The sequence below is a fragment of the Hydra viridissima genome, unplaced genomic scaffold, assembly GCF_058129835.1.
Source record: "Hydra viridissima isolate aposymbiotic clone 2 unplaced genomic scaffold, HvirCarnegie_v1 scaffold_4, whole genome shotgun sequence".
NCBI lineage: Eukaryota > Metazoa > Cnidaria > Hydrozoa > Anthoathecata > Hydridae > Hydra > Hydra viridissima.
In genome coordinates this window covers 13,852,075-13,877,374 of record NW_028324303.1, presented here as the reverse complement: position 1 = coordinate 13,877,374, position 25,300 = coordinate 13,852,075, and the positions used below count along the sequence as shown (strand labels likewise).

Here is a 25,300-nt window from a genome sequence, read left to right as displayed (position 1 = left end):
GTATATATAATAATAAATAATAGCAAAACAAATATATAATAGCAAAACAAAAAGCAAACAAATTTCAAGTGTAATACTAATTTTTTAAATGATTCAAAATTACCAAATGTTAGAGAATGAACTCTTATTGTTTAAAGCAGGTTAGAAAAATAGATGAAAACAAATAAGAATAAATAAAAATCTTACCCAGATACAACCATGCAAAACTGCAGTTTGTTCATCAAATCTTTTTGAATATGTTTAGTGATAATTTCAGCTCTTCCTAGGCTTTTTCCATCCCAATCTTTTTGAAATTTTAACCCATCAGGTCCACTGATGATTATAGGTTTTGAGGTCAAACTTTTATTCAGTGTTATGGAAAGCACAGACGAGGTTGCATCTTGAGGAATGATTTGTTGAGTATAATTTGGATAAAAATACTTTCTGTTTAGCATTTCTGGATGAGACTGACTTAACTTGTTCCGAAGTAGCTTTAATTGTGGAAGCTGCAAATACAATTTATAAGTAACTAAAAAAGCATAGGGATTCCAGATAATGAGAGACTCCCAGTTATTTTCACAAAACTGGAGACTATCAAACCCATTTTCCCAAATCCTATTGGCATGGTTCTTTAAATTTTTTTTTTTCTTACTTAAGGGCTCAATTTGAACAAGAGTATTACATACTAGTGCAACACCAAAAAGAAGCTCAACACAAGAACTTTTTTCAATATTAGCTTCGCTGATAAGTTTATCTATGTTATTAATTGTCCATTGACAAACTTGAATACCATTTAAAGTTGAAGCTTTCATTAACACTTTACTTGGATATTTTTCTAAGCCTAATTGATGTGCTTTTAGTAAAATAAAACAAGGTATATATTTAGGCACTATAAGAGGACGTTTCAAAAGAGTCTGTTTTGATAGCCAAACAGATAAACTATCAATCAACTGATTTTGATTAATTAAAAAATCTTCTAAACTTGATGAATCCATCAGTTTTTCTGGTTTGAAAGAAAGCAACTCATTAGGAAAAATGTTTAGCAGGTCTTGTTCTGATATTAAAAGAAGTTTTTTTGCCTCTTCAAATACACATACAGGGCATTTAGATAAAAATCCTTTCTGGCATATTGGAACATTTGAAATGGTGTGTTTTATTTCTTTGGAGCAAACCCACTCAGTTAGCTTTCCACAGTTTACTCTTTCTCTTTTTTTGTTGCAAACTGAAATCACCTGATTTTTGCAGTTTTCATAATTCCAGCAGCTCATAATCACTTCTTCATTACAAACATAATCTTCAGGATGAGTTTTGTAATGTGTATATGATGTACAGTCCAATGTTTTAAAGTGGCCACATTTCATAGGTGCATCTTTTAATAAATCTAGGCACTTGCGATATACCTTAGATTCCAGTTCTTTAAAAGCAACTCCACAATTAACATTGTACTGATGGCCACAAGATTTTCTTTGAACTACAATAGGTTTCTTACAACTTCTAACATACTGCAGCAGTGGATTTGAAGGAAAAATAGGTGCTGGACAATCATCATATAAAAATCCATTATTTAAAAATGGATTGTAATCTTTGTGTTGCCAAGGTTGCCAGCTTCCTAACTTAGATAAATGGCATGGTAAAGATATATTATGTCCACATATTGGGTTATTTATTTCACTAGATGCCTGGCATGGCTGGATATGTTCATCCCTAGCCAGATAACACTGAAGCTTCTCTTCGTGTCCACATTTACGACGCAACATAACTTCAGATAGACATTTCTGCTGAAGAATAGGATTATTGAAAGTTAAAGAGGTCTGCCCTTCTTTAACCTCAGAAACAAAATCTTTTGGAACCAAATTTTCTTTCAATGATTGCTTTTTAAAACAAGGAATGGTAGCTGGATGCCCACAATCTGGATTTGTAACATTTTCATTTTGAGTGCATAACATCCCTTTTGATGCTTGCTCAAATGCTGAATGGCATGCCATTTTTGTAATATGCTGACATTTGTGTATAAAATCAACAACTTCTTTGCAAAGAAAGTCAGATGGTCCGTAATTTTGACCCTCATATACAATTCCTATCAGAAAAAAATACAGAACAAAAACTTAATAAAAAAAAAAAAAATTTATATATCAACAAATTATTCAGGTACTTGTTTTTAATATTGTATCAGAAAATAATGAAATGCAATTCAAATAACATTTACAATACAAATAATTCATGATCTTCCTTTGCTAATTCTTTGTTTTCTCCATAATAATTCTTTTCATACCTTCATACTTTATTGTAAAGTTTGTACATTTTTGTGAATATGATTATAAATAAAAATGAAAAAACAACTTTTTTTTTTTAAATTAAAACTAGAAAACAGAAATTTTAGTTACCAACTACTAAACTACTTCCATCTTGTTTTTAAACAACCCTTTTAAATGTATTTGAATCAATGAAAAATACTTTTCCCAAAATACTTGCCTAAAGTTTTGTATTATTTTTTCCAAAATGAATGGAAGCTATGAGATAAGGGTAAATATACTTATTTAAATATAATTAAATATAATTAAAAATTAACTAAAAATAATTAAATATAACTAAAAATAATTAAATATAACTAAAAATAATTATATAACTATAGCAATTAATTAAATATAACTTAAAATAATGAAATACAACTATAACATTCAAATGCAGCTTTTTTAAAAACAAAAAACACTATAGCTTTAAGTGAATATACCCAAAAAAAAACCAGATTGAAGTAAAGACAAAAACTTTTATGTTAACAGAAAAGTATTTAGAAAATGTTCAAAAGGTATAGATTCAAAAAGTAGCAGAATAATATTAAGGTTCTTAAAAATATAGAACTACAATTGTTAAAAGTTTAACTCTAGATATTTGAAAAGCTTCTGAAAAGTTTTAGGAAGATTTTGGAAAGATTTGGAAAATTATGAAAATGGTCATCGTTAAATTTTCAGAGCTGTATAAATCTTTTGTAACATTCCATTAGCATATTAATAAGAAATTTTATTGATATTATCTGATCCTGCATTCTTTAAGTACTTTTGCTTAATTTACAAAGAAGACACACTTTTCCTACTTTTAGCCAGATGAGAGAAATGTGATGTCAGGTTAAGTTGTGGCATGGGTGATCAGGTATTTACCTGCCACCCTTAAAGAAAATTTCCAGGGAAAAAAAGTAGAAAAACCATTAAAAAAAATCTAAGGTATTTTGAATGGTTTTTGAAACACCATGGGCATGGCTTTTTCATAGAAAAACCATGACCCATGAGTTTTCACATAGTGTCCAAATACCAGTTAAAATACCATAGGTTTTTTTTCATAGTTTTCTTATAGATGAACCATGATTCATGAATTTCCATTGTAGCCAAATATGAAATTGAAACACCATGTGTTATTTTCATGGTATCTTTATGGGATCCTTTGGCTCTTTGAAATTTCATGGTATTTTATATGGCATATAAACACCATGCAAACTCATGGCGCATGAGTTATCAGGCAACATAAAAATTAAAATACCATAGATTTTTTTTGATCTATAGAGTGCTATCATGAAATAAGATCAATAAATGAAAACCAATGGAAATGTTGTGAATCCTACAAATCTTTGAAAAAGCAATAGCTATAATGAGCATGAAACACTACAATATGACTGCAATTAAAAGCGATAATACACATCATTAAAAAAACTGTATCATATGCAAGTATCAGAAAATCAGTAAGATACATGTAAAACATAGATTTTATAGAAACATGTTCAATGAAAGATCAAAAATAATAGTTAGAAACTAAAACATTAGAACTAACTATCTCAAAAATTTTTTTTCTGAAAAAATAACAATTTACATGATAATATTTAAAATTAAAAGTTTCAACAGATCAAAAAGAATTATCAATAGAATAAAGCAACCATGAATATCAACTAGGCACTTAGTATATAGTTAGCAGCCAATTATAGATAAAGAATACTCAAAAACATCAAAAGCAGATAAAAGTCTATACACAGTCTTTGCTACAAAAAACTGTATAAAAATCAACAATAGGGGAATGGTGGCGATGATGACATACTTAAGTTAAGTTTAACGCTTCACTAAGTTATCACCTGAGAACTTAAAAATATTAGTGTTTTCAGTCTAAGATACAGAATAGTAATCACCTGCATAATTTTTAACTATTTTGCTTTTTTATAAGTTTTTATCAAGAAACAGTATGACATAGACTATTTTTTGTTTTTTATATACAGAAACAACATGTCATAAAAAAAGTAAATAAATAATTGGTTTATAAACATAATTTACATATAAGTTTTCTTATTTTTATATTTTCAGAAATATATACCTGGTCATTAACAATGACACCAAGATCTGCACTTTTAAAAACAAATTCATGGCTCTTTTAGAACAAGAAAGTAAAACAAGTTCATTTAACTCAAACAGACAGATCAACTTAAACAACTCAGACATCAGATTCAAAATCAGCTTTGTTGTTACTTATTTACTTTCCTCACTGCAGCATTGGCTGAGATTGGCTGTACAATTTAAATATCTATTGTTTGAAAAATCACATGTGCCAAAAGAATAATGTGTGTGTATGTGTAAAGTACACCAAAATATGAAACTGATGTTGAGGGCTGTAGGCCTTGAAAGGTCCTACCATGAAATCATTGAAATAATTGTCTGCAACAGAGACTGGAAAGTTTGCATGATTCACCAATGCAAAAGTTGTCCCGGTATACAAACTGCTCAAAAGTTCTCAGATAGACAAAAGTTTTCAGATTACGATTGGAAAAAGGAACAATGTTCCCTTCATCCAATTGTCATTCAATACAACAAAGAGAAATTGCAGGCATCTTCTTTTTGTGCAATATTAGATGATTTAAACCATGATATTAGATTTATCCATGAAGTTATGGATCAAATAATTGATAACATTAAAACTAATCTTTGTCCCACAATCACAAAAATTCATTATTTTTCTAATGGGTGACAGTATAAAAACTGCAAACATTTTTATAATTTGTCACCATGCTGAAGATTTTCCTGTTAGTTACATTTAGAATTTCTTTGCAACAAGCCATGGAAAATCGCCTTGTGATGGTATTGGTAGCACTGTAAAAAGGCTTGTTGCTATTGCTAGTTAGCAGAGTCCAACATTGTCTGCTGAAACAATGTTTGAATACTGTCAAAAGTCAATCTGTGGGATCAAGTTTGTATATGTAACTGCTGAAGAAATGAAGCTAACACGAAAGAAACTAGCCCATAGATTTTTAATAGCAACCACTATTACTGGGACAAGAAGTTTCCATCAATATACACCTTCATCTACTTCAATTATAAAGATGAAACAGTTTTCTGAGGATGATTTTGCTTTAACACTTGATTTCCTCAATTAAAAAAAAAAGATAGTTTAGATTGACAATTTTACAATATCAGAATACCTATTGTGCAAATATGATGAACTTTACTGGCTTGGTATGGTTTTCAAAATTGATAAAGAGAAAAATGATTTCATGGTAAAGTTCATGCATCCCAAATTTTCCAGATATAAAAATTATATTTTTTAAATGTAAACTTTAAAAAAGCGTAGAAATTTGTTTTGACCATTTTGTAAATAAAAAAATGGTGATCAAAATTTTAAATTGGGTAATTTTCTCTTTATCTTTGGATTCACAACCCTAAAAAATGGTCATATCTTTATAATGATTCAAAATACCAAAGCGATCTTTTATATTAAGGTGGTTTAAGATCTCTTCTTTTATCTGAAAAAAATTCAAGCTTATGAGAGGCAACTCCAGGAACTAGTGAATTAGTGAAACTAGGGATTGCAATCCCGCATTGCGGGATCCCGCAATCCCGCGGGATCCCGCATAAATTTAAGGCATGCGAGATCCCGCAAAAACTACTGCGGGATCCGCGGGATTGGCGGGATTTTGAAACTATTGCTTTTAAACAAAAAAGGTCAATTCTTTTAAACTAAAAAGACAAAAAAGATATCAAATTAAAAGTGTTTAATGTATTTGCGAAACAAATCCATTTAAAAATTTATCTTCAGCTATTAAAATATTTTTCTTAGCTATAAATATAAAAAAATCATTCAAAAATAAATAATTATTTAGCAAAACATTGGTCGAACTCGTTCAAATTTTTTTTTGTTTAATTAATGATTATGTTGAAATTTTCGCTAATGAGTATGTTCAAATTTTTGTTAATGAGTATGCTGAAAACGTGAAATTGAAAACGTGCGTGCATAATTATAAAAAATATACTTTTAAAAACTACTTTTTAAAAAGTTTTTAAAAATTATTTACATTAAGATTTTAATACAAAAGTACTAAGCATGTCGCAAATTAAAACTATATGGAATATTTTAAAAAAAGTGATAAAGAAAATGCGAAGTGCATGCTATGTTCGGCTTTACATTTAATAGTTTTTGCACATCTTCAGATTTACGGTTCTTGTTTTCAAAAAGTGGTTTCCGGCTTCCTACTTCACCTAATACTATAAGATCGATGGTAGTTAAATTCTCAGATTCTGTAAAAGTCAATATAATGAAAAAATTCACATCACTAAAAAAGCAAAATCAAAAGTTTTCAATAACGTTTGACGAATGGACATCACAAAATAGTCAGAGATACTTAAACTTAAATTTACATATGGAGGCGAAACACTTTAATCTTGGATTGATTCGAATCCATGGATCGTGTAATGCAGAATATTGCGTCAAGTTAGTTGCTATCAACAACTATGTTATGCTCATGGAATACAACTTGCAGTTATTGATATCTTATACAAGAAAAACAGCGGAGAAGTCGAAGAATCGTTTACTACATATGAAAATTGTAAAGAAGAAGATGAATATGGTAAAACTGAGGATGATGAAGTTATAAATAAAGAATATGGTTTGACAATGATTTTGACCGACCATCTGCTGATTGGTGTTTGGTATTGTATTGAAAAAGCCTTAATTGATATTGGGTCAGAAATTCGTTTCACCCTAGAAGAGTGGTCCCAAATCAATGACTTAATTATTTGCCTAGCACCACTAAAACTTGGTCTCGAACTTTTATGCAGGAGAGAATCGAACCTTGTCACGGCGGAAACAACTTTTCAATTTATGCTAGATAAATTGCAAAAGCAATCATCACTTTTGAGCATAGATTTAGCCGCGGCACTTCGTGTGAGGTTTACACAACGTCGTAATAAGAATTTAAATGGACTACTAGTTTACTTACAAAATCCGACGAAGAAAATGAACTCAAAGAAAAAGAAGCTGTAGATTTTATTAACAGTTCCCAAATACTTACTCCTACAATTCTATCGCTGAAAAAAGAATTGGAAAATCAAACACAGAAAGACAAGAAAAGCTGGACAGAAAATGTAAAGGAGAGACCAAATTTAGATTCTTTAGACTTTGATAAATTATTGAAGCCGGAAATGTCTGCCTATAAAAGTAATGGAGTAAGAGGCAAGCTTCAAGATATAGCGCATAGTTACTTGATGACCATACCACCAACAAGCGTAGAGGCCGAGCGAGCTTTTTCAGCAGCTGGTTACATATGCAGTCCTTTGAGGAATAGATTAAGTGATGATACCTTAAGTAGGGTCTGTTTCTTAAGAGCGCATTTCTTACAATGATTTTCTCATTTTGATATTTAAAAAAAAAATAAAGTTAATAGACGTTCTACGTAAAGCTAAAAGATGTCCTATGTACTTTGGCTTGTCTTTTTGTTCATTAAATGTTAAGAATTATATTGATTTACAAATGAATTGTGTTTTTTGGCTTTATTTACCTTATTTTATCAATTTCATAAGCTGAGTATATTTTTTCTGAAATACTTGAAAGAAAAATACAATTGTCATTTTGCCTTTTATAATGTGCATAAGAAACCTACTAATCCCGCGGGATCCGCACAAAAATTAAAAAATTCCGCGCGGATCCCGCGGGATTGAAAAGTGTGCGGGATTGCAATCCCTAAGTGAAACTCATGGTAAAAAAACAGAAAAATTGTCTTCTCCATGTTAAATAAAAAAAGTTTTATTTGTGTTACTTTCTCTACATATTTGAATTCAGCACCCTCAAAAATGGTTAGGTACTAATTTTCAGCTGTTTTCTTCCATTATAATTTGAATTATTAAAAAAAAAAAATTATTAAATCCATCATGGCAGGTGTGAACAAAAAATATGGCATTTTTGGCTAAATTTCATAATTTTTGAATCATTTGGAGTAGGGAGCTCAAATTTTGCATTTTTTCATATTTTTTGATAAGTACCACTGGTTAAAATTTAATGAAAATCTAAGGGGGTGGGTGGAATGACTGCCCTACTTTTACATGGAATTACCCTTTACAAGATTTCAAGGAAACTATGTTGATTTCTACTTTACGTAATGCTTCTGCGTAGTGTAATTACAACATGGTGTGTACAGTGTGCAAGAAAACAAAATAATAAAATACTATTTTTTTCTGCATATTCCACAACTGCCAAACTTTTATGAACTTTTTGGCAACAAAATAGAAGTTTTTTGTTATTTTTTATGCTTAAGAGTAGTGCACAAAATGTTTGATTGACCTTTTTCAAGGAAAAATAAAGATTGATAACACAAATGTTCAAATTGCATTCATAGAACATACTACAGTCAAGTATTTACTATGATGGAAAGCTTCCAACTTGCTTTACAAACTGCACGCATGAACTCTGGTGACTAGATTGAACTGCTAGAGGATGTTCTTATCAATTTTCTTGAACAAATTAGTGAAAAAGCATTCATTTTCATGCAAGATAATGCATCAGTTCATGCTTTGAAGTGATTTCTGGAGTGGTTTGAAGAGCAAGACATCACATCTGGGGCATACTTGCTGCAAAAATTTATGCTAATGGAACACAATACCAGAAATTTTTGGAGCTGAAAAAGGCCATGAAAGCAGCTTAGAATGGATTAGAGCCCAATCCATTAAAAAATTTAATTAATTCTATGTTAAATTGTGTATTTGAAGACATTACAGCACGGGGGTGAATTATAAATTACTAAAAAAATACTCATTTTCCAACATTTTTCACTAAATCATAGATTTTAGTATTAAAACATTGCGTCTATAGAAATATTTGAGCTTTTTTTCTTATTCTTTTAACCTTTGGGCTAAAGAAATTTTTTTCTATGAGTTTCCACTCAGTTTTTTCTTGCTTTTTAAATCTTTTTCATTGATTTGTTATAAAAGTAAAATTCAATGAGCAAAACCTTTAAAATTACTATTAAACTCTTGTTTTTCTGAAATTTTAGTAGAGTGACTCAAGATATATTTACAAGAACATTACTAACAGCCATAATAATTTAATTAACAGAACTCATTTTACATTCATACATGTATGTATGTATGCATATATGGATGGATGGATGGATGGATGTATGGATGTATGGGTGGATGGATGCATGTATGTAATGTATGTATGTATGTATGTATGTATGTATGTATGTATGTATGTATGTATGTATGTATGTATGTATGTATGTATGTATGTATGTATGTATGTATGTATGTATGTATGTATGTATGTATGTATGTATGTATGTATGTATGTATGTATGTATGTATGTATGTATGTATGCATGTATGCATGTATGCATGTATGCATGTATGCATGTATGCATGTATGCATGTATGTATGTATGTATGTATGTATGTATGTATGTGTGTATGTATGTATGTATGTATGTATGTTTACAATCATTATGTTATTGTGACTATGCTATTGTTTTAAAATGAAATGGAAGATAATACTTTTAATAACATAATTATTAATGGTTAAGTACTTTTTTTGGGATTTATACATTTGTAATAAACAAAAATTTGCAAGGATTAAGTAACATTACAGCACATCTTCAAGAATAAAAAGAAAAAAAAAAAAAGAAAAAGAAGAACAAGTTAAGTAAAATTACCTGTTATGCATGACTTCCCATTCCACTTTGACAGAGTTTGAGCCAAGTCACAGGAGACACTAGCTTTGTGACCACATCTAGGCAAAAGTATATCCAACTTTTGAGTGCAATGAAATTCAACTGTGTTATCTTCATATTGCTGCTTAAGATAACATCCCACTTGCACAGAATGAGAACATGGTGGGTTGTATATTACATTCACCTTACATGGTTTAACTTTAGAAGGATTATTTTTTAACTCATAATACACAACGCAAAGCACTTTTAGTTCATGACAGCATTTTGAGTATGTAAATGAGTTATGAGCCATTTGAACACATTCTGGAAAACTCTTTTTTCCTTCAGCTATTTTATTCTCTTCCCAGCACTTTATCTGAGCAGTATGCATGCAAGGAAGTTGGACATTGACTGTTTCAGGGCATTGGTATTTTTTTAAAGCCTCCTCAATACTTAAGTTAAAGTATTTTCCAACACTTTGACACACATCCTGACAAGTCAAATTTTTTGTATGAGCTTCACAAGGAGGGGGGCTGATAACAACAGAGCAGTTACTGTTGTGACTATCTTTATCTTGAAAGTGACATGAAAGATTGCAAGAATGTGTACATGGTAATACTTTCAAGCACTTTTCTTCACAAAAATTAAGTTTCAAGTCTGTTTCTGATTCTGCAAGTACCGTCTTTATTCCTCGATGAATAGGACAGCATATTGGCAACTTATTTCCAAGACGTGGACCAAAATAGTGAAGTTCTTCTACGTTTTCTTTAACTTTATCTTGATTTGTATCTGGTTCACAACTCTGCCTAAGTTTTGTAAAAGTATCAGTCCAATGACGAATAGAATCATTTGATTTATCAAAATAGCTAATATTACCTACAATGTACATGCCAAGTCTTGCTCGACTTAAAAGAACTATCATACGATTAACTTCTTTTACAAAACCTGTTTGAGATTTGGCATCAATAACAAGAGAAATTATCACAATGTCAGCTTCATCCCCTTGAAACCTATCAACTGTGGATAAAACTACAGAGTTTTCTGCATCCCTATTATCCAAGAGATTCAATTTTATTAATTCACTACGCATTATCATCAACTGTCCCTTATATGGGGTAAGTATGGCTATAGAAGTCTTAGGAACACCGCAAGAAACTAGATATTGAGTAAGACCAACTACCTTTTTTGCCTCAGAGGTGTTAATTCTCGACACTCCAACTGTAGCTTTTGTTTGAATTCCTTCATGGGTCCAAAAAAAGATATGCGGAAGAACTCCAGGGACTTCTCGACCTTCTCCAATGCACATACTTAGTTTATCCAGTTTATTTGTAGTGAAAAACCTTCTCTGCATTCGCCATTTTGACAATATACTGTCTCCAACTTTTCTTGAACTACAAATTTCATGGTCTTCAATATCTACTATTTCTTCATAAAAAGTTCTAGTTAAATCACAAATGTTTTTCCGCATACGACGCTGGGTTGAGAGGACACTGGAGGGTACAGAATGACCATTTGTAGCCATTATCAAACGTTCAAACATTGAAATATTAATCCTCAAATGTTAATTGAAAAATGAAACTCAATATCAAAATCAAAATATGATTGGTTAATTAATTTAACTAAAATATCTGTGAATTATAAAGCATGCCTTGTATTCAAGCATTTTTTAACTTTGTGTATGTCAACTTATAAAAATCTTTTTTTAATTGCAGAAATTGTCAAGCACAAAAACTATCATTTTGATTGTGCCTTCCAAATTACATGACATTTTGATAATACATGTTTAAAATGCTTGAAATAAAAACTTTTTTCAATTAAGTAGTCTAGTAAAAGTAGTAAATGTTAATATATAAAATTGTTTACTTTTTTATTTGTTTGATAAAAAAATGCTGATTTTAAAAAAGAAATATTGCCTAAAGTATTTTCAAAAATGGTTTTCATATTGCTATGCTACCTTATTACTTAACCTTTACAAGTACATTACCAGAAACTATTTATAGTATACATAACAAAACAATTAGTTGAAATTTAGAAAACAAAAAAACTTACTTGTTTCTGCGTTCAAACATAATCTTTGACATGACAGATGGTTTCAGTTGCAAATGATCCCCAATCATTTCGAGCTTGCATGTTGTGTCTGCCAAACATGAAAACACTAATGGCTCTAACACTTCTGAAGCTTCTTCAACAAGAATAGCGAATGGTTTTGTGTTACGAATTGCCTCTAGACGTGCAATACAACCAACTATTGTGCCCCCAATCACAGACTTTCCTTCATAGACTCTAGTTTTAGCTTTAATTTTTGCCTCATGAAGATTTTTACGTAAAACCTTAATCTGAAGATTTTGCAATTCACTCAACTTTGATAACAATGAGTTAAACTTTTTTTCTAATAGTGTGCACTGGAACCATCTATCTTCCAAACTCATTTCCCAGGTCCATTTATCTGGTGGCAACATGGCTGATAGTTCATCAACTTTAATTGATTCTTCTGGGTTGGTTTGACTGATATCTTCCTCTTCTCTTTCATCAGCATCAAGTTCTTCAAAACCGTATACCTCTTGCATGTGTTGAAGATATTCAGACTCCTCATATACCTCCTCTAAATCAATTTTATCAAGTATTTCATCTGGTAAAGGCTCTTCATGTCTATGTTCTTCAGCATTAACAATATTTTCATTAGAAACTGTAATACTATCTGCAGAATATTTACTTTCTGTTGGAGCCTGACCAAAACTAGTTACAGCAGTTAAAGATTCATTAGGGTCAATAACTTTCAAGTTTGTATTGGCACATGCTTCCAAACCATGATCATTTTTTTGGGCAATCTCTTCTTTAGAATAAGATTTATTCATTTTAGCAACAGAGTCAAACACTGGTGAAGCTTTATATTTTTTTGCATGATCTTCACAATATTCATACCCTGGTCTACAAGTAGATTTACATGGTTTATTTTTCTTATTCTTTGCTATACATATTTTCTGAGCTTGTTTAACTTCATGAAGATCAAAGTTGGACTTAATATGTGATGAGTGATTACTTGTTTTGTCAACTATTTCCAAACCATGATTACTTTCTTGGGTAATTTTTTTTTTAGAATCAGTTTTGTTCAACTGATTATTCATTTGAATAATTGGAAAAGCATTGTACAATTTTGCATGATTTTCACAGTACTCATAATTTGGCTTACATTTTGACTTGCATGGTTTTTTTTTCTTATTCTTTGCAATACATACCTTTTGAGATTGCTGAGGTTTATGAAGCTCACAATAGGGTTCACTACGTGATAATGCAAATTTCTTACAACCTGGAAATGAGCAAGTGTTATTTTTATGATTTTCACAATAAGAACTGTTAGATGAAGCCAAATTCATGCAAGTATTATTTTTTTCTATAAAGATACATAGTTGATGGTCTTTACAAGTATGTCTTGGAGGAATATCAGTGCTCATCTTGGCTGTTAAATTTTCTTTTAAACATATAAAACAAGCATGTTCTTTACAAAACATTTGTGGTGATGGTAGTTTGAACAATTTACAGTCAGTGTTACAACAAGCATGTTCCTCACACAAAATATGACATTCGAGATGCGCTAACTTACATGATTTAAACTTACATTTATGTTCATTGCATAATGAAAAGCCATTAGCACAAACAATGTTCCTGCAATCCGAGTTGATGAAAGAACATTTAGGGAGAGGTTCAACTCCCTCAATCCATTTAAAAATAACTTCACACAAATCTAAATTCTGATCATAGTGCTTTATACCATCCCATAGAATTTGAATATCGCTTACAGTTAAACTAGAGGTTTGTGAAACCATCCACTCTTGCCAGACTATGTTTAAATCTACTAAATTCTCATCTTTTTGGCAACTAAAAAAATTAGAAAGTTTTTTACTCTGCACAATCAAGTCATGTAAAAACTTTACTGCTTCATATGATACACTTTTCTTGGCATTATTTTCATTGTCATCTTGTGGTTGAGAATGAATATAAGCCTCGTATGCAAACATTGGTGATAACTTTGTTTGCCTGAGTTGAAGATCTTCTTTCTGTTTAAGAAGTATATTCAGATCATATTTGATATTTTTTACTTCACTATCCAAAGATCTAAAATTTTTTTCTGAGAATCTATTTAAAACTGGATCGATAGAGTCACCAATGCGAATTAAACTAACACTGCGCTCTGCTTTAACCAAGTCAGAAAGGAATTCATCAATTGCATGATTCTTGTAAGAGAGAACTAGTATTGGGGGTTCCCCAACAGTTGGATCAACAAAAATCCATATTTCACGAATGATCAATAATGCTTGAACAATAACAACACCCAAATAGGACTTACCAGTACCAGGGGGCCCTTGAGTAAGATGAACTGGTTCAATAAGCGCTTCAGCAAAACTTCTGAGTTGTTTTAAATCTAATGTCAAACTTGATAAAAGATTAGTAAGCTTTTCTTGGAGGGAAGCTACTTTCATTTCGTCTCTTTTTATGCGGATAATGGGATCTAGCTGGCTTCGATCAATTATTAAATTAATCAACATTTTTAAGATGCTATTATTAACTGGTAATGACACTTCATCCATTAAAATATTTAACTCTTGTGTACAAAGTTCAAAATTTGTTATATCTTTATGCTTTCCAATATTCAACAATGCACCTAAAAGTTGTTTTTTAAAACTCATTGTAATTTAAAAGTTTGCACACTGATAAAAGTGCAATTTAATAAAAAAAACCAATAATTGAAAATATTATGCTTGTCATCCCATGCAGAAATAAAAACAAAGTTTATATCTCAGAGTACCACTAACTTTCAAAAAATATTCAAGTTTATCTCACAATTTCTACACTCATTTCTATAAAACCATAGTTGATCTTAAATAACTTTTATATAAAAAATAAGGCTTCAAAACTTTTATTAAAAAGGGAGAAAACTTTATGTATAAATATTTTCATTTAAATAGAGCCTTACAAATACAGATCTGTGTGTTCATAAGTGGTGTTATTTGGGCAGTCTTTGCCCATAAATATATAACATAAGTTGTTTTTTTATTGTAGTTATTTTGATAACTATTTAACACAAATCATTATACAAACCATTTCAAATTGGATCAATAGTGATGGGAAATCAAAAATTGAAATGATTAGGAAAAAGAATATGATTAGGATCTGAAAAAGAGCATGATTAAGATCTGGAATTAATTAATGAAATAGTTATGGAACTATGATACAAACCCATTTAATTTCTTTAGAGTTATTGGCATCATTTTCAATTGATCATTTCTTGGTTTAGAATTATTGTGATATCATGTCCTCATTCCTTAACAAACCAAAAGCAAGAAGAAGCTACCATGATTAACGTAATAAAACATCAAGGTTACAATATTTTTTTAAGTAAAACAAATTTTCTACTTGTAGTAATTATTTCCTGGTAGTTTTTCTTTTGAAGGCTCAAAAATATTTAATTTTTTTGGGCAAAACAAAAATAAAAGTTATAAGAACTTGTCTCTTTCCTCCTGTCATTAACACAAAAACATTGCAGATTAATTTACCATCTCTAAATATACTCTATCATACCTCTAAACCTTTACTTAGAAAAAAAAACTTGTTTAAAATACATTTTAAGATTAAACTCTATCCCCCAACAAATTTACTGGTTAGGCCACAAAATACAAGTCTAATTAAAATTTATGAATTTTTTGCTGGTTCTTAGGCATCAATAACTTTTAAAACCAGCTTAATATTTAGTAAATGGTTTTATAAACTCCTATAAAGGTTTTGAAAAACTCATAAATAAAGTTGATATTCTACACAATCATTTGTGGTGAATAGATTAAAAAAAAAAAATAATAAAATAGCTGAAAGGTATGAAAGGATTTTTTTTGAAATACCAGTAATTTCAAAAGCCAAGATTTGGGTACCACAAGAAATTAAATGGTGTTTTTAGGTATGTGTTATACCTAAGGGATATCTTTTGCAAAGTTCTGCAGAGACAGGAAAATCCAAAGCTTGTTAAGTTTCTTCAATATCCTCTATAGTATTATCTTCAATTGCTATTACTTCAAGAAGATAATTATAAGTATTCCTCACTCTATATCATGATTTTAAGAACATTCTACTCTTTGATAATGACATAATCCAAATAGTTATTAGTTAACAATTGTTTGGTTTTTCTCTTAAATTGAGTTGACAAAATCATTATCAAAGCATTCAAAACCAAACCTAGATTTAAGTAACTATATTCTTCTAACAAAAATATTTTTTTATACTTTAGAGCTACTGTATGCAGCATATATGGAAATATATATACTTCAGATATATTTAAGTTAGAAAAAACACTTTTATGAAAAAAGAATGGTAAAATTTAATTAAAAATACAATTAGAAATGAAAAATACCTCCTTGGAAAGGTAATGTTGATAACTTTTGAATATCAAGAGCCTTCAGAACAGGAATATGTTCAGGAACAAAAGTCATGCAGTCAATAACAGCCAAATAATCATCCTTTTTTACATGATCATTGAGATTTAGATCACTTATGTTAGCTAAAGAAACACAGAGAAGTTTCTCTTCACGCCTCTTGTACTCATCTTTTGCATCACCATGATTGACGATTTCCCCCCATATAATAGCATCAGTATCTTTCAATTGGGATTTTGGAAATGGTAGTTTAACAAGGCCAACAAGATTTGCAGAACTTAAACGACGTGTGGACCTCCAATGAATAGGGGCTTGATATGGAGGTCTGCGGCTTTCAACACCATCCATATAGATCCGTCCTTCAAAATCAATTCGAGTAACATGACAATCATAAATATTTGTTGATGCCTGTGGTCCAGCAGAACCCATCAACTCCGCTTTAGCTTTTTTAGCACAGTTACTACAGAGACCCTTTTTATGATGTTGATTTGGACAGTGCAGTACTGCAGGTAAAGGACAAGATGAAGAGCAAACAAGACTGTTTCCACTTTTTTGATTTGGTAGCATAACCTAACAAGTTTATAATATCAATCAAAAAAACGTGATTTTAAGATAACTTAGCTCTTTGGAGATATATTAGTTAATGAAAACCTGATTTTTAAAAAGGATACCAAAATTTTCAAAATATGTTTGAAAATTTTAGTGTTCAGAAAATAGCCTAAAAGACAAAAGCTCATTAAACAGAATATATAAAGCAAACAGAAATCTGCTTTTTGTTGAATATTTTTCAACAAAAAGTAGATTTCTGTTTTTTAAAAATTATTTTTTTATAAAACTTTAAAATCTTTCTGTAAAATATTCAAGTAATACCTAATATATAAAAAATATATAAATAGTTGTAAGATTTGCTAAAACTGTAATGCTGTGCAATTTAACTACCATTTTAACTACCACTTGTATGGAGAGTAAACTTTAATAACAAAGCAACAGAAAATAATACATCTGCAAACAATTCATAAAAAACTTAGAGTTTTTAGTCTCTTAAGTTAATAGACTACAAGCAATTATGATATCATTTTAAAAGTTTAAAAAAGGTTCACTGATGATCACTCATCCAGCACAAGAACATCATGAACCAGAAATTTCCAACTTTTAGAAGATAATCATAATTTATTTCTGATGTCTTTTATTTCTCATAAACTTGCTCTTCAGAACTTCATCACTAAAATTTGCATATAACTAAAAAATTAGCATTTCTTAAAAAATGCATATAGTTTTTTCCTCTCCACTGCTAGAATTCTAAATCTTCAAAAAGATTTTCTAATTAAAAAAAGGAACTTTTGAATTTCAAAAATTATACTTTTTTATAAGTATAATTTTTGAAATTCATCATTTCAAAAATTATACTTATAAAAAAATTAGGATCTCCTTTTCATAGAATTTTTTGTTTGGAGGATGGTCTCTTGAAATTTTGTCAAACACTTTAAAATTTTGAATTTTTTTAAGTTAGTTTAGGTAATGATAAGGACACCAAACATTTAACTTGTACCATGCAGCAATCACAACAATATGAACCAATAAAATCTAAAACAATCTTTTGCCACAACCCATAAACAATTAAACTTACAACAAAAATACTAACCACTCCCTTAAATAAACCCACTTATGTAGAATATATAAAACAAAAAAACAGCAACAAAATTTAAATGAATAAGCCTATAAAAAAAGATAAATACTTCTCCACATTCTTTATCCCCGTTTTTATGCCTGCATTTAGGATTAAGAGTTGAATTCCCATCATTAAATGTTAAACCAATCCAAAGACGTAATAAAATTTCAAAGTATTCTCCTGGGTCTTCATAAACTCCATTTGTAGGTGAATTAGGCATTGGTACTTTCATCATTGGTAATAAAGCAGGTTGAAATAACTTTACATCAGCAAGCCATGAAACACGTACATTTTGCCACATAGAGATTTCTGAAGCAGCCTCAACCAATGATTTTGAGCTTTGAACTGTCTTTGAAGTAGTTTTTTCTTTTACAGACCATGGCTTATCTAAGGTATCTAAAGACTCATTAATCAATTTACTCATTCTACGATGATCTTCTCTCTGAGTATTTAAAGTACTGTTTGCTGCTCCTAGAATGTTTCCAAGCTCAGTTTTTACCAATTCTTTTTCTTCATTCCACTCAACTTTCATAAGTGTCTATTAAAACAATTTAAAATGTTAATTTCAACAAGCACATTTATAACATAAACATATGTAATGACTGCTATGAAGTTCCACTATATAATTCACAAACTCTAATAGACAGCAAAGAAACAGATCAAATATTGACTAGAAAGATAAAAAAAGCTATGGAAAAAGATCTTTGCTAACAGTCTTAGATGAATATGATTTAAATTACTTTAATGATTAACATAAAGATTGTAGGATCCAAAATAATCTGTTAATAAAATAACAATTGTTGATACTTGAAAAAGAGATAAAAGCAATTTCTGTAATTAAACATCAAATACTGCAATTGATATTACAACATTCAAGTCTTAACCAGATCCAATTTTAGAAAATTGAAAAAGGTGTCAGAGAAACAACAATAATTTGTAAAGATTTGAAACAAATAACATAATATGCTACAGCACAAAGCACAGCACTAAATTTCCATGCCATAAACAACTCCTTGAATGATGTGTCATTCTGATAATAGAGGCTTTCTAATAGTTGTAGTTTTTGGCTCTCTTCCCTTAAAGTTTGAGTGGTATGCTGCAAAAACCCTTGGTATTACATAACTTAATTATTTTTGCTTCCTTTGCTTAATGATGTGCTCTAATGTAATAACCATTTATTTTGCTTAATTAAACCTAAGCATTGTACCATACAATATATTTAATGAAATGTTAGTATAATTAAAGTAATTGACAGTAAATTGGCAGCAAAAGACTTTTCTGACCTATCATTGAGACTTGATTACCATGAATAAATAAAGTTTGTGGAATATTATTCTAATTATATATATATATATATATATATATATGTATGTATGTATGTATGTATGTATGTATGTATGTATGTATGTATGTATGTATGTATGTATGTATGTATGTATGTATGTATGTATGTATGTATGTATGTATGTATGTATGTATGTATGTATGTATGTATGTATGTATGTATGTATGTATGTATGTATGTATGTATGTATGTATGTATGTATGTATGTATGTATCTATACATACATACATACATACATATCTATACATACATACATACATATCTATACATACATACATACATACATACATACATACATACATACATACATACATACATACATACATACATACATACATACATACATACATACATACATACATACATACATACATACATACATACATACATATATATATATATTTGCATTGCAAAATACAAATGTAATTTGACAAAAACAAAAAGCTTAAGTAACTATCAAATAATCTTTACACAATAATTGTGTAAATTATACTGATATATGTACTTTTATCATTTAATCAACGGTGTTCATAATGATTGGTTATAGTGAAGTGGCATCCAGGTAAAGAAAAACCCTAAGCAGTAGTTTAGTGTTTGGAAGAGTAGGATGGAGAAGATTATGATGGAAGCATTGTGTTTTGACACAACAACTTCTAATGCTAATCATCATTCTGGTGAGCTAGATTTATAGAGCTAAAACTGTATAAAAATCTTCTTTAACTAGTATGTTGCCACCATGTAATAGAGTGACATGCCAGATAAAGAATATTTTTATACAGTATTAGGGCTGCATTTGAAAAAACTTTCATTGACACTTTCACAGGACCAGAAATCCTAATCTCCAAGAAGTTCAAAGACCAATGGCATTTAAGAATTATGTTAGATTCCGGGCAACTTTACAGAATCTATCAGTGGAATCTATTTCATGCTGAAATCCTGAATTTGCTAAGAGTTCCTTGAGCTTCCAGTTATGTTTCTTGGAAGTGTTTTCACTCATGGAATTAGACTTCAATCCCCCAGAGCAATTCATTGGGCACAGTGAATGTCTAAAGTTATTTATGCAATCAAGATGTGGCTGTTCTGTAGGCAATACAAGATGACTGTTCAAGAAGAAAAATCAATTTGGATGACTGCACTTCAAAAGACGCTTGCTGTCATGGAAAAAGTAGCACTTTATTATCCACTAATAATGCCGAGCATAAAGTCAGAAGCATTTCTTGGCCCCTGAAGCATTTCTTGGCCTAAGGTCTTGAACAATTCTGCACAACCAATTAAAACAAACTTTTCTCATTACTTTAAATTCCAAACATGTTGTTAAGCAATCATCCTTTTTGTTGAGAAGAATTTAAATCACATGAATGAGAACTTGAAGTATTGAAAAGACATAAAAAATATTTAACTTAAATTCTAATACTATTATGATGTGTGCCTTAACAAAATAATAATTAAACAGATTGCCATTTGCTAATCTTGTTGAAAAATTCTAATAGATGTAAAACTTTGAAGCTTGAGTGTCACTCTTTAATATCATCAAATGGAACTGATGTTTTGCACAAATATTTTCTTCATTTTAGGAATAGAAAGGATTAAATTTATTACTTTTATTTTTTGGCTATATAGTAAGGGACTACTATAGAGTTGGACAAATGCTTAAAATGTATTGGTTAAAGGCAATTGCTGTGACAATTATCAAATACTGTTTTTGTTTTAAGAAGAGAAAAAATGTGCTATAAAGAGATAAAAAGCATAAAAAATTATTACTTAAAATTTAATACTAAAGAACGTATTACAATTTCTATGATGCTGCACAGACTATTTTTGGCTAGTAAAATTGTTAGATATAGGATAAAAATACTCTTGTATTTTACAATAAATTTTTTATATACTATAGCTCTTACCTTAACCATATTCAAAACCATTTCCACTTTATTTAAAATTGAGACTTCTGTTTCTTCATTTCTTGGGAAAGATTTTAAATTTAAGAAAAACTTTTCAACTGCCATTTTACAGTAGACAGGAGAAGGCACAGCATTTTGAACATATGAAGATGGAAGCATTGCTAAGGATGTTATCAACACCTCTAAGTTTTGTGTTGAGTGATACGAAAAATGCTCCCAACATTTCAACCAAGTAGATAATGCTAAATCAACGTGTCTTTCAATTTTTTGTGGAGAATTTTTGCAATATCCTAATGACCGAAGAAGAGTTTCATAAATTTTATATTGATCACTAGCAGTATAGGGAGAATTATCCAAATTTTGAGGTGAATTATTTGTTTGATTACCATGGTTACTATTTCTTGCGCTGTACCCTCCTGAAGCACTGCTTATATTCCAAGAGGATGCTCCTCTAGATGAATTATTTCTTTGAAAATTGGTTGCAGAACAGCCTTTACATCTCTGATTTACTGTAGAGTTATTAGCATAGCATTTTGAGCAAATCCAGTTTCCATTTTTTAAAGGTTGGTTGGAAGCCTTACCTGGAGTTTTGTTGTCTCCAACAACTCTGTTAAAAGCTGCATGTGGTCTGGGTGCCTACAAAAAAGATTTAAAAAATTCTAACAACTACATTTTATTATACTAAAATGCTAAAATAGTCTTAGCTTTTTTTAATAACTCATATTTGTAAATGTTTTTTGTTTTTTTTTACAATATGTCATAAACTGATAAAAAATAATTTTTTTTGGGAATCTTACAATGGTTATTAAAAATATCATATGAATTAGTGTAAAAAATTAAAACCAAAAAACAAGGTGAATTTATATTCCTAAATATATTTTTAAAAAAATATGACAAAAGCACATTTGGGTCAGAAAAAGATGAATTGATGTCTAATTTGGGTCAATTATAACATAGTTTCAATCTATCTGTCATAGTAGATAACTAACTACAGTCTTAAAATTTAGCAAAATAGAGCTAGAAAATTTTGAAAATTGAATATTGATTAATAAATTACATTATTGTCATCCCCAAGTTAGTTTAATGCTAAAGAAATCTAGTTCCAGTTGAGGGGCAATTTAAAATTTCCTCCCCATTATATCAAACCAATATACTTAATTTAGTTTAAAAGTTTGATATAATTTTAATTTATATTAGATTTTCAAACTAAATTTACAGCATTTAAAGTCAACAGCAATTTGTACCAGCAAAATACTGAGAAAAAAATTTAACAATCAAGGCCAAGGATCAGGTCAACACTCTCATAAACAAAACCAAAGTAGCAAAATGAAAACTAAGCCCTTCAAAAATTGGCCTCAAACTTAATATGCAGCCTCACACACTACATTTGTTATCTCTTGTTACAATCATTACAGTTGCTGTTAACAGCTTTTGAACAACTTTTTCAGAACAGGTCAGCACTCATAAGTATGCCTAACAGTATTTGCAATATAGAACAGTAAACATCCAAAATGTCAAGTCTTCTGCTTTCTAAAATGTTTATACTAAAATGAGACTACTTAAAAGCCAAAAAGAGCAAAAATATTTATAAATTTAAATTCAGCACACCTCAATTGGCAAAAAACACCAATTGCCATTCTTGCCTTGGATCAAAAATTTATTTTGTAAACCAGTGTAATCAATAGCCAATTCTGCTTTGTCATTCATCACATTCCACTATTAAAAATTTACATAATTAAACTCAATTATATAGAATTCAGAATTTGTAAGGTTTAAGATTAAGAGGTTAATTAATCTGTTAGAGACTTTATAAATTAATCTAAAGATTAAATTGCTTGGTGGAGATAACCATAAAAAAATATTTTAATATTTTCTAAAAGAACATATAAAAGTTACAAAGATTTATGTTTAATGGAGGACAACAACAAACTTTATTTAAAGGTTTAATGAGAAGGTTTTCCTCCCTCATTCTATATGAATACTGTGTCTATAAAATTCTTTATGAAATATTTCTCATGTGAAACTTCATAAGCAATCATGAGCAATCATTTATCACAGTTTCCTTTTTCATGAGTTTTCTGTTAAGCATTTTAATAAAGCTAAGTCTTTTAATTATGTACTGAAAGAAATAGTAATTAGATAAATACCCCAATGAAAATATTTTTTGCAATAAAAAATATCAAACTATATTTCTTAATGGCATAAGATATAAAACTGCCAAACTTTTTATTTACATTTGTTCAAACTTTGCTAAATAGTAATTTTTATTTACAGTTTGTTTAAACTTTGCTCAGTAGTTACTTTACGTCTAAACAGTTTGCAAATCATATTTTAGTTACTGATGTGTCCTTTAACTGGTAAACAGTAGGTATATGCATTATTTTACATTAGATACAAACATACTTATTTCATAATATAATCATCTAATATTAAAAAAAAAGGTACTTACCTTTTAAAATTAAACTTATTTGCGACGTTTCCTTAGCAAATTGCGGAAGAAAACTTAAAAAATTAGACAAGAGCGTAGCACATTAATATTGATATTCAACCACCCTTTTTCAAAGCTGCCAAATGTTTCCGGCGTTTAGGTGGGTACAGCCAAATGGCAGGAGAGTATTTTCCCACTGTTTTTAAAATTGTTTTACCAGAGTAGGGCTTATTTTAGCAATTTTACTTTTAAATGGTCAACTACTGGCACATGGTCAATAACTACCTCATTTACCTTATTTGCAGTAAAAAAGCATAGATTTTTGAAAAAAATTGAACAAATATTATTATATACAAAAGTATTTCAAGATGATGATGATGAAGATGATAATGATGATGATGATGATGATGATGATGATGATGATGATGATGATGATGATGATGATGATGATGATGATGATGATAGCATGAGAATAAATCTCTATAGAGTTAAAAACTATTAACCAGTTCCTAACAAGTATTTTTACAAAATTTTGTTGTATACCGAACCCTTGTTGAAACTTGACTTTTCTCTGAGACAAAAGTATGAAATCTCCAAAGGCAGCGAATTGACAAAGATGATAGTGTAGTCAAAATAGACTGAAAATGGGGTCAACCTGGACAAAATTTGTAAAAAGCAGTGTTTGGTATTATTAGAAGCGTAATTTTATGTACTTTAAACAGGAAAAAGTCCACTGCATAACTATTTGGGGAAAAAAAGATATGGCTATTTTACTTAGGGTCACTATTTTACATTTTTGACAATATTATAATTTAATGGAATTCCTAATTATGCTGAGTTTGATTATTATTGTTTATTTATATAGATAAAATGTAAGTTTTCATAATTTGTTTTTTAATTCTTAGCAATATATAAAATGAATTTTATTTATTTATTTAATACAAGGGATCTGGTACCAAGTTTCACAAGCAATATAACAAGTTTTTGTTATATTGCTTTAGGCCTTCTTTTTTTCTATTTAATGCCTAATATATGAAAATATGCCAAAAATAAAATGTCAAACTTTAAATTTTTTGTACAAAAACATTGAGCATTAATCATTTACTGACACATTAGTATTAATGCGCAAAATATTTCTTTAGAAGTAGGCATTTTATATTATTTAAAATTACGAAAAAATGGATGACGATATTTGCATTATCTGTCAAGAAACAACCAATGCTACGCTTGTTACTGTGGGAGAAAAAGGAACAAAAACTATATTGAGTTTTCAAAGCTTAGAACTGACTCCCAACTAACCAACTTTTTGAACGGAAAAACCAGCATTAAGGCTCATTCTGTTTGCAGAAGAGATTATACAAACAAGTGAAGGTTGTCAACCAAAGAAAATTCTCTAAAGAAGAAACGTAAGATACGCTCAGAAGTAAGTTTTAATTGAAATGTCAATTTGCTTAACATACTAAAAAGTATAAAAATATATAAAAATTGTATATAATATAAATGTACATGGCAAATGGTAAAAGAGTAAAAAAGACTTTTTGAATGAATTCTCGGTAGTGTTAATAAAAATAATATTTTTTTAGGAAAATTTTTTTTGGAAAAAAAACAGTTTCATTTGT

General features: G+C 29.5%; 1 protein-coding gene across 1 annotated transcript in view; it reads right to left on the bottom strand.

Moving 5' to 3' along the window:
• Positions 1-25,300, bottom strand: part of LOC145183197 (uncharacterized) — a 55,978-nt gene that overhangs the window by 9,341 nt on the left and 21,337 nt on the right. Inside the window, exons 4-10 of the mRNA XM_090085676.1 lie at positions 22,862-22,969; positions 21,254-21,889; positions 18,078-18,548; positions 16,320-16,911; positions 11,972-14,582; positions 9,926-11,475; positions 187-2,056 (exon numbers count right to left, since the gene is read on the bottom strand). Of these exons, the coding sequence (XP_089941802.1) occupies positions 187-2,056; positions 9,926-11,475; positions 11,972-14,582; positions 16,320-16,911; positions 18,078-18,548; positions 21,254-21,889; positions 22,862-22,969 (7,838 nt within the window). The remainder of the gene's footprint in view (positions 1-186; positions 2,057-9,925; positions 11,476-11,971; positions 14,583-16,319; positions 16,912-18,077; positions 18,549-21,253; positions 21,890-22,861; positions 22,970-25,300) is intronic.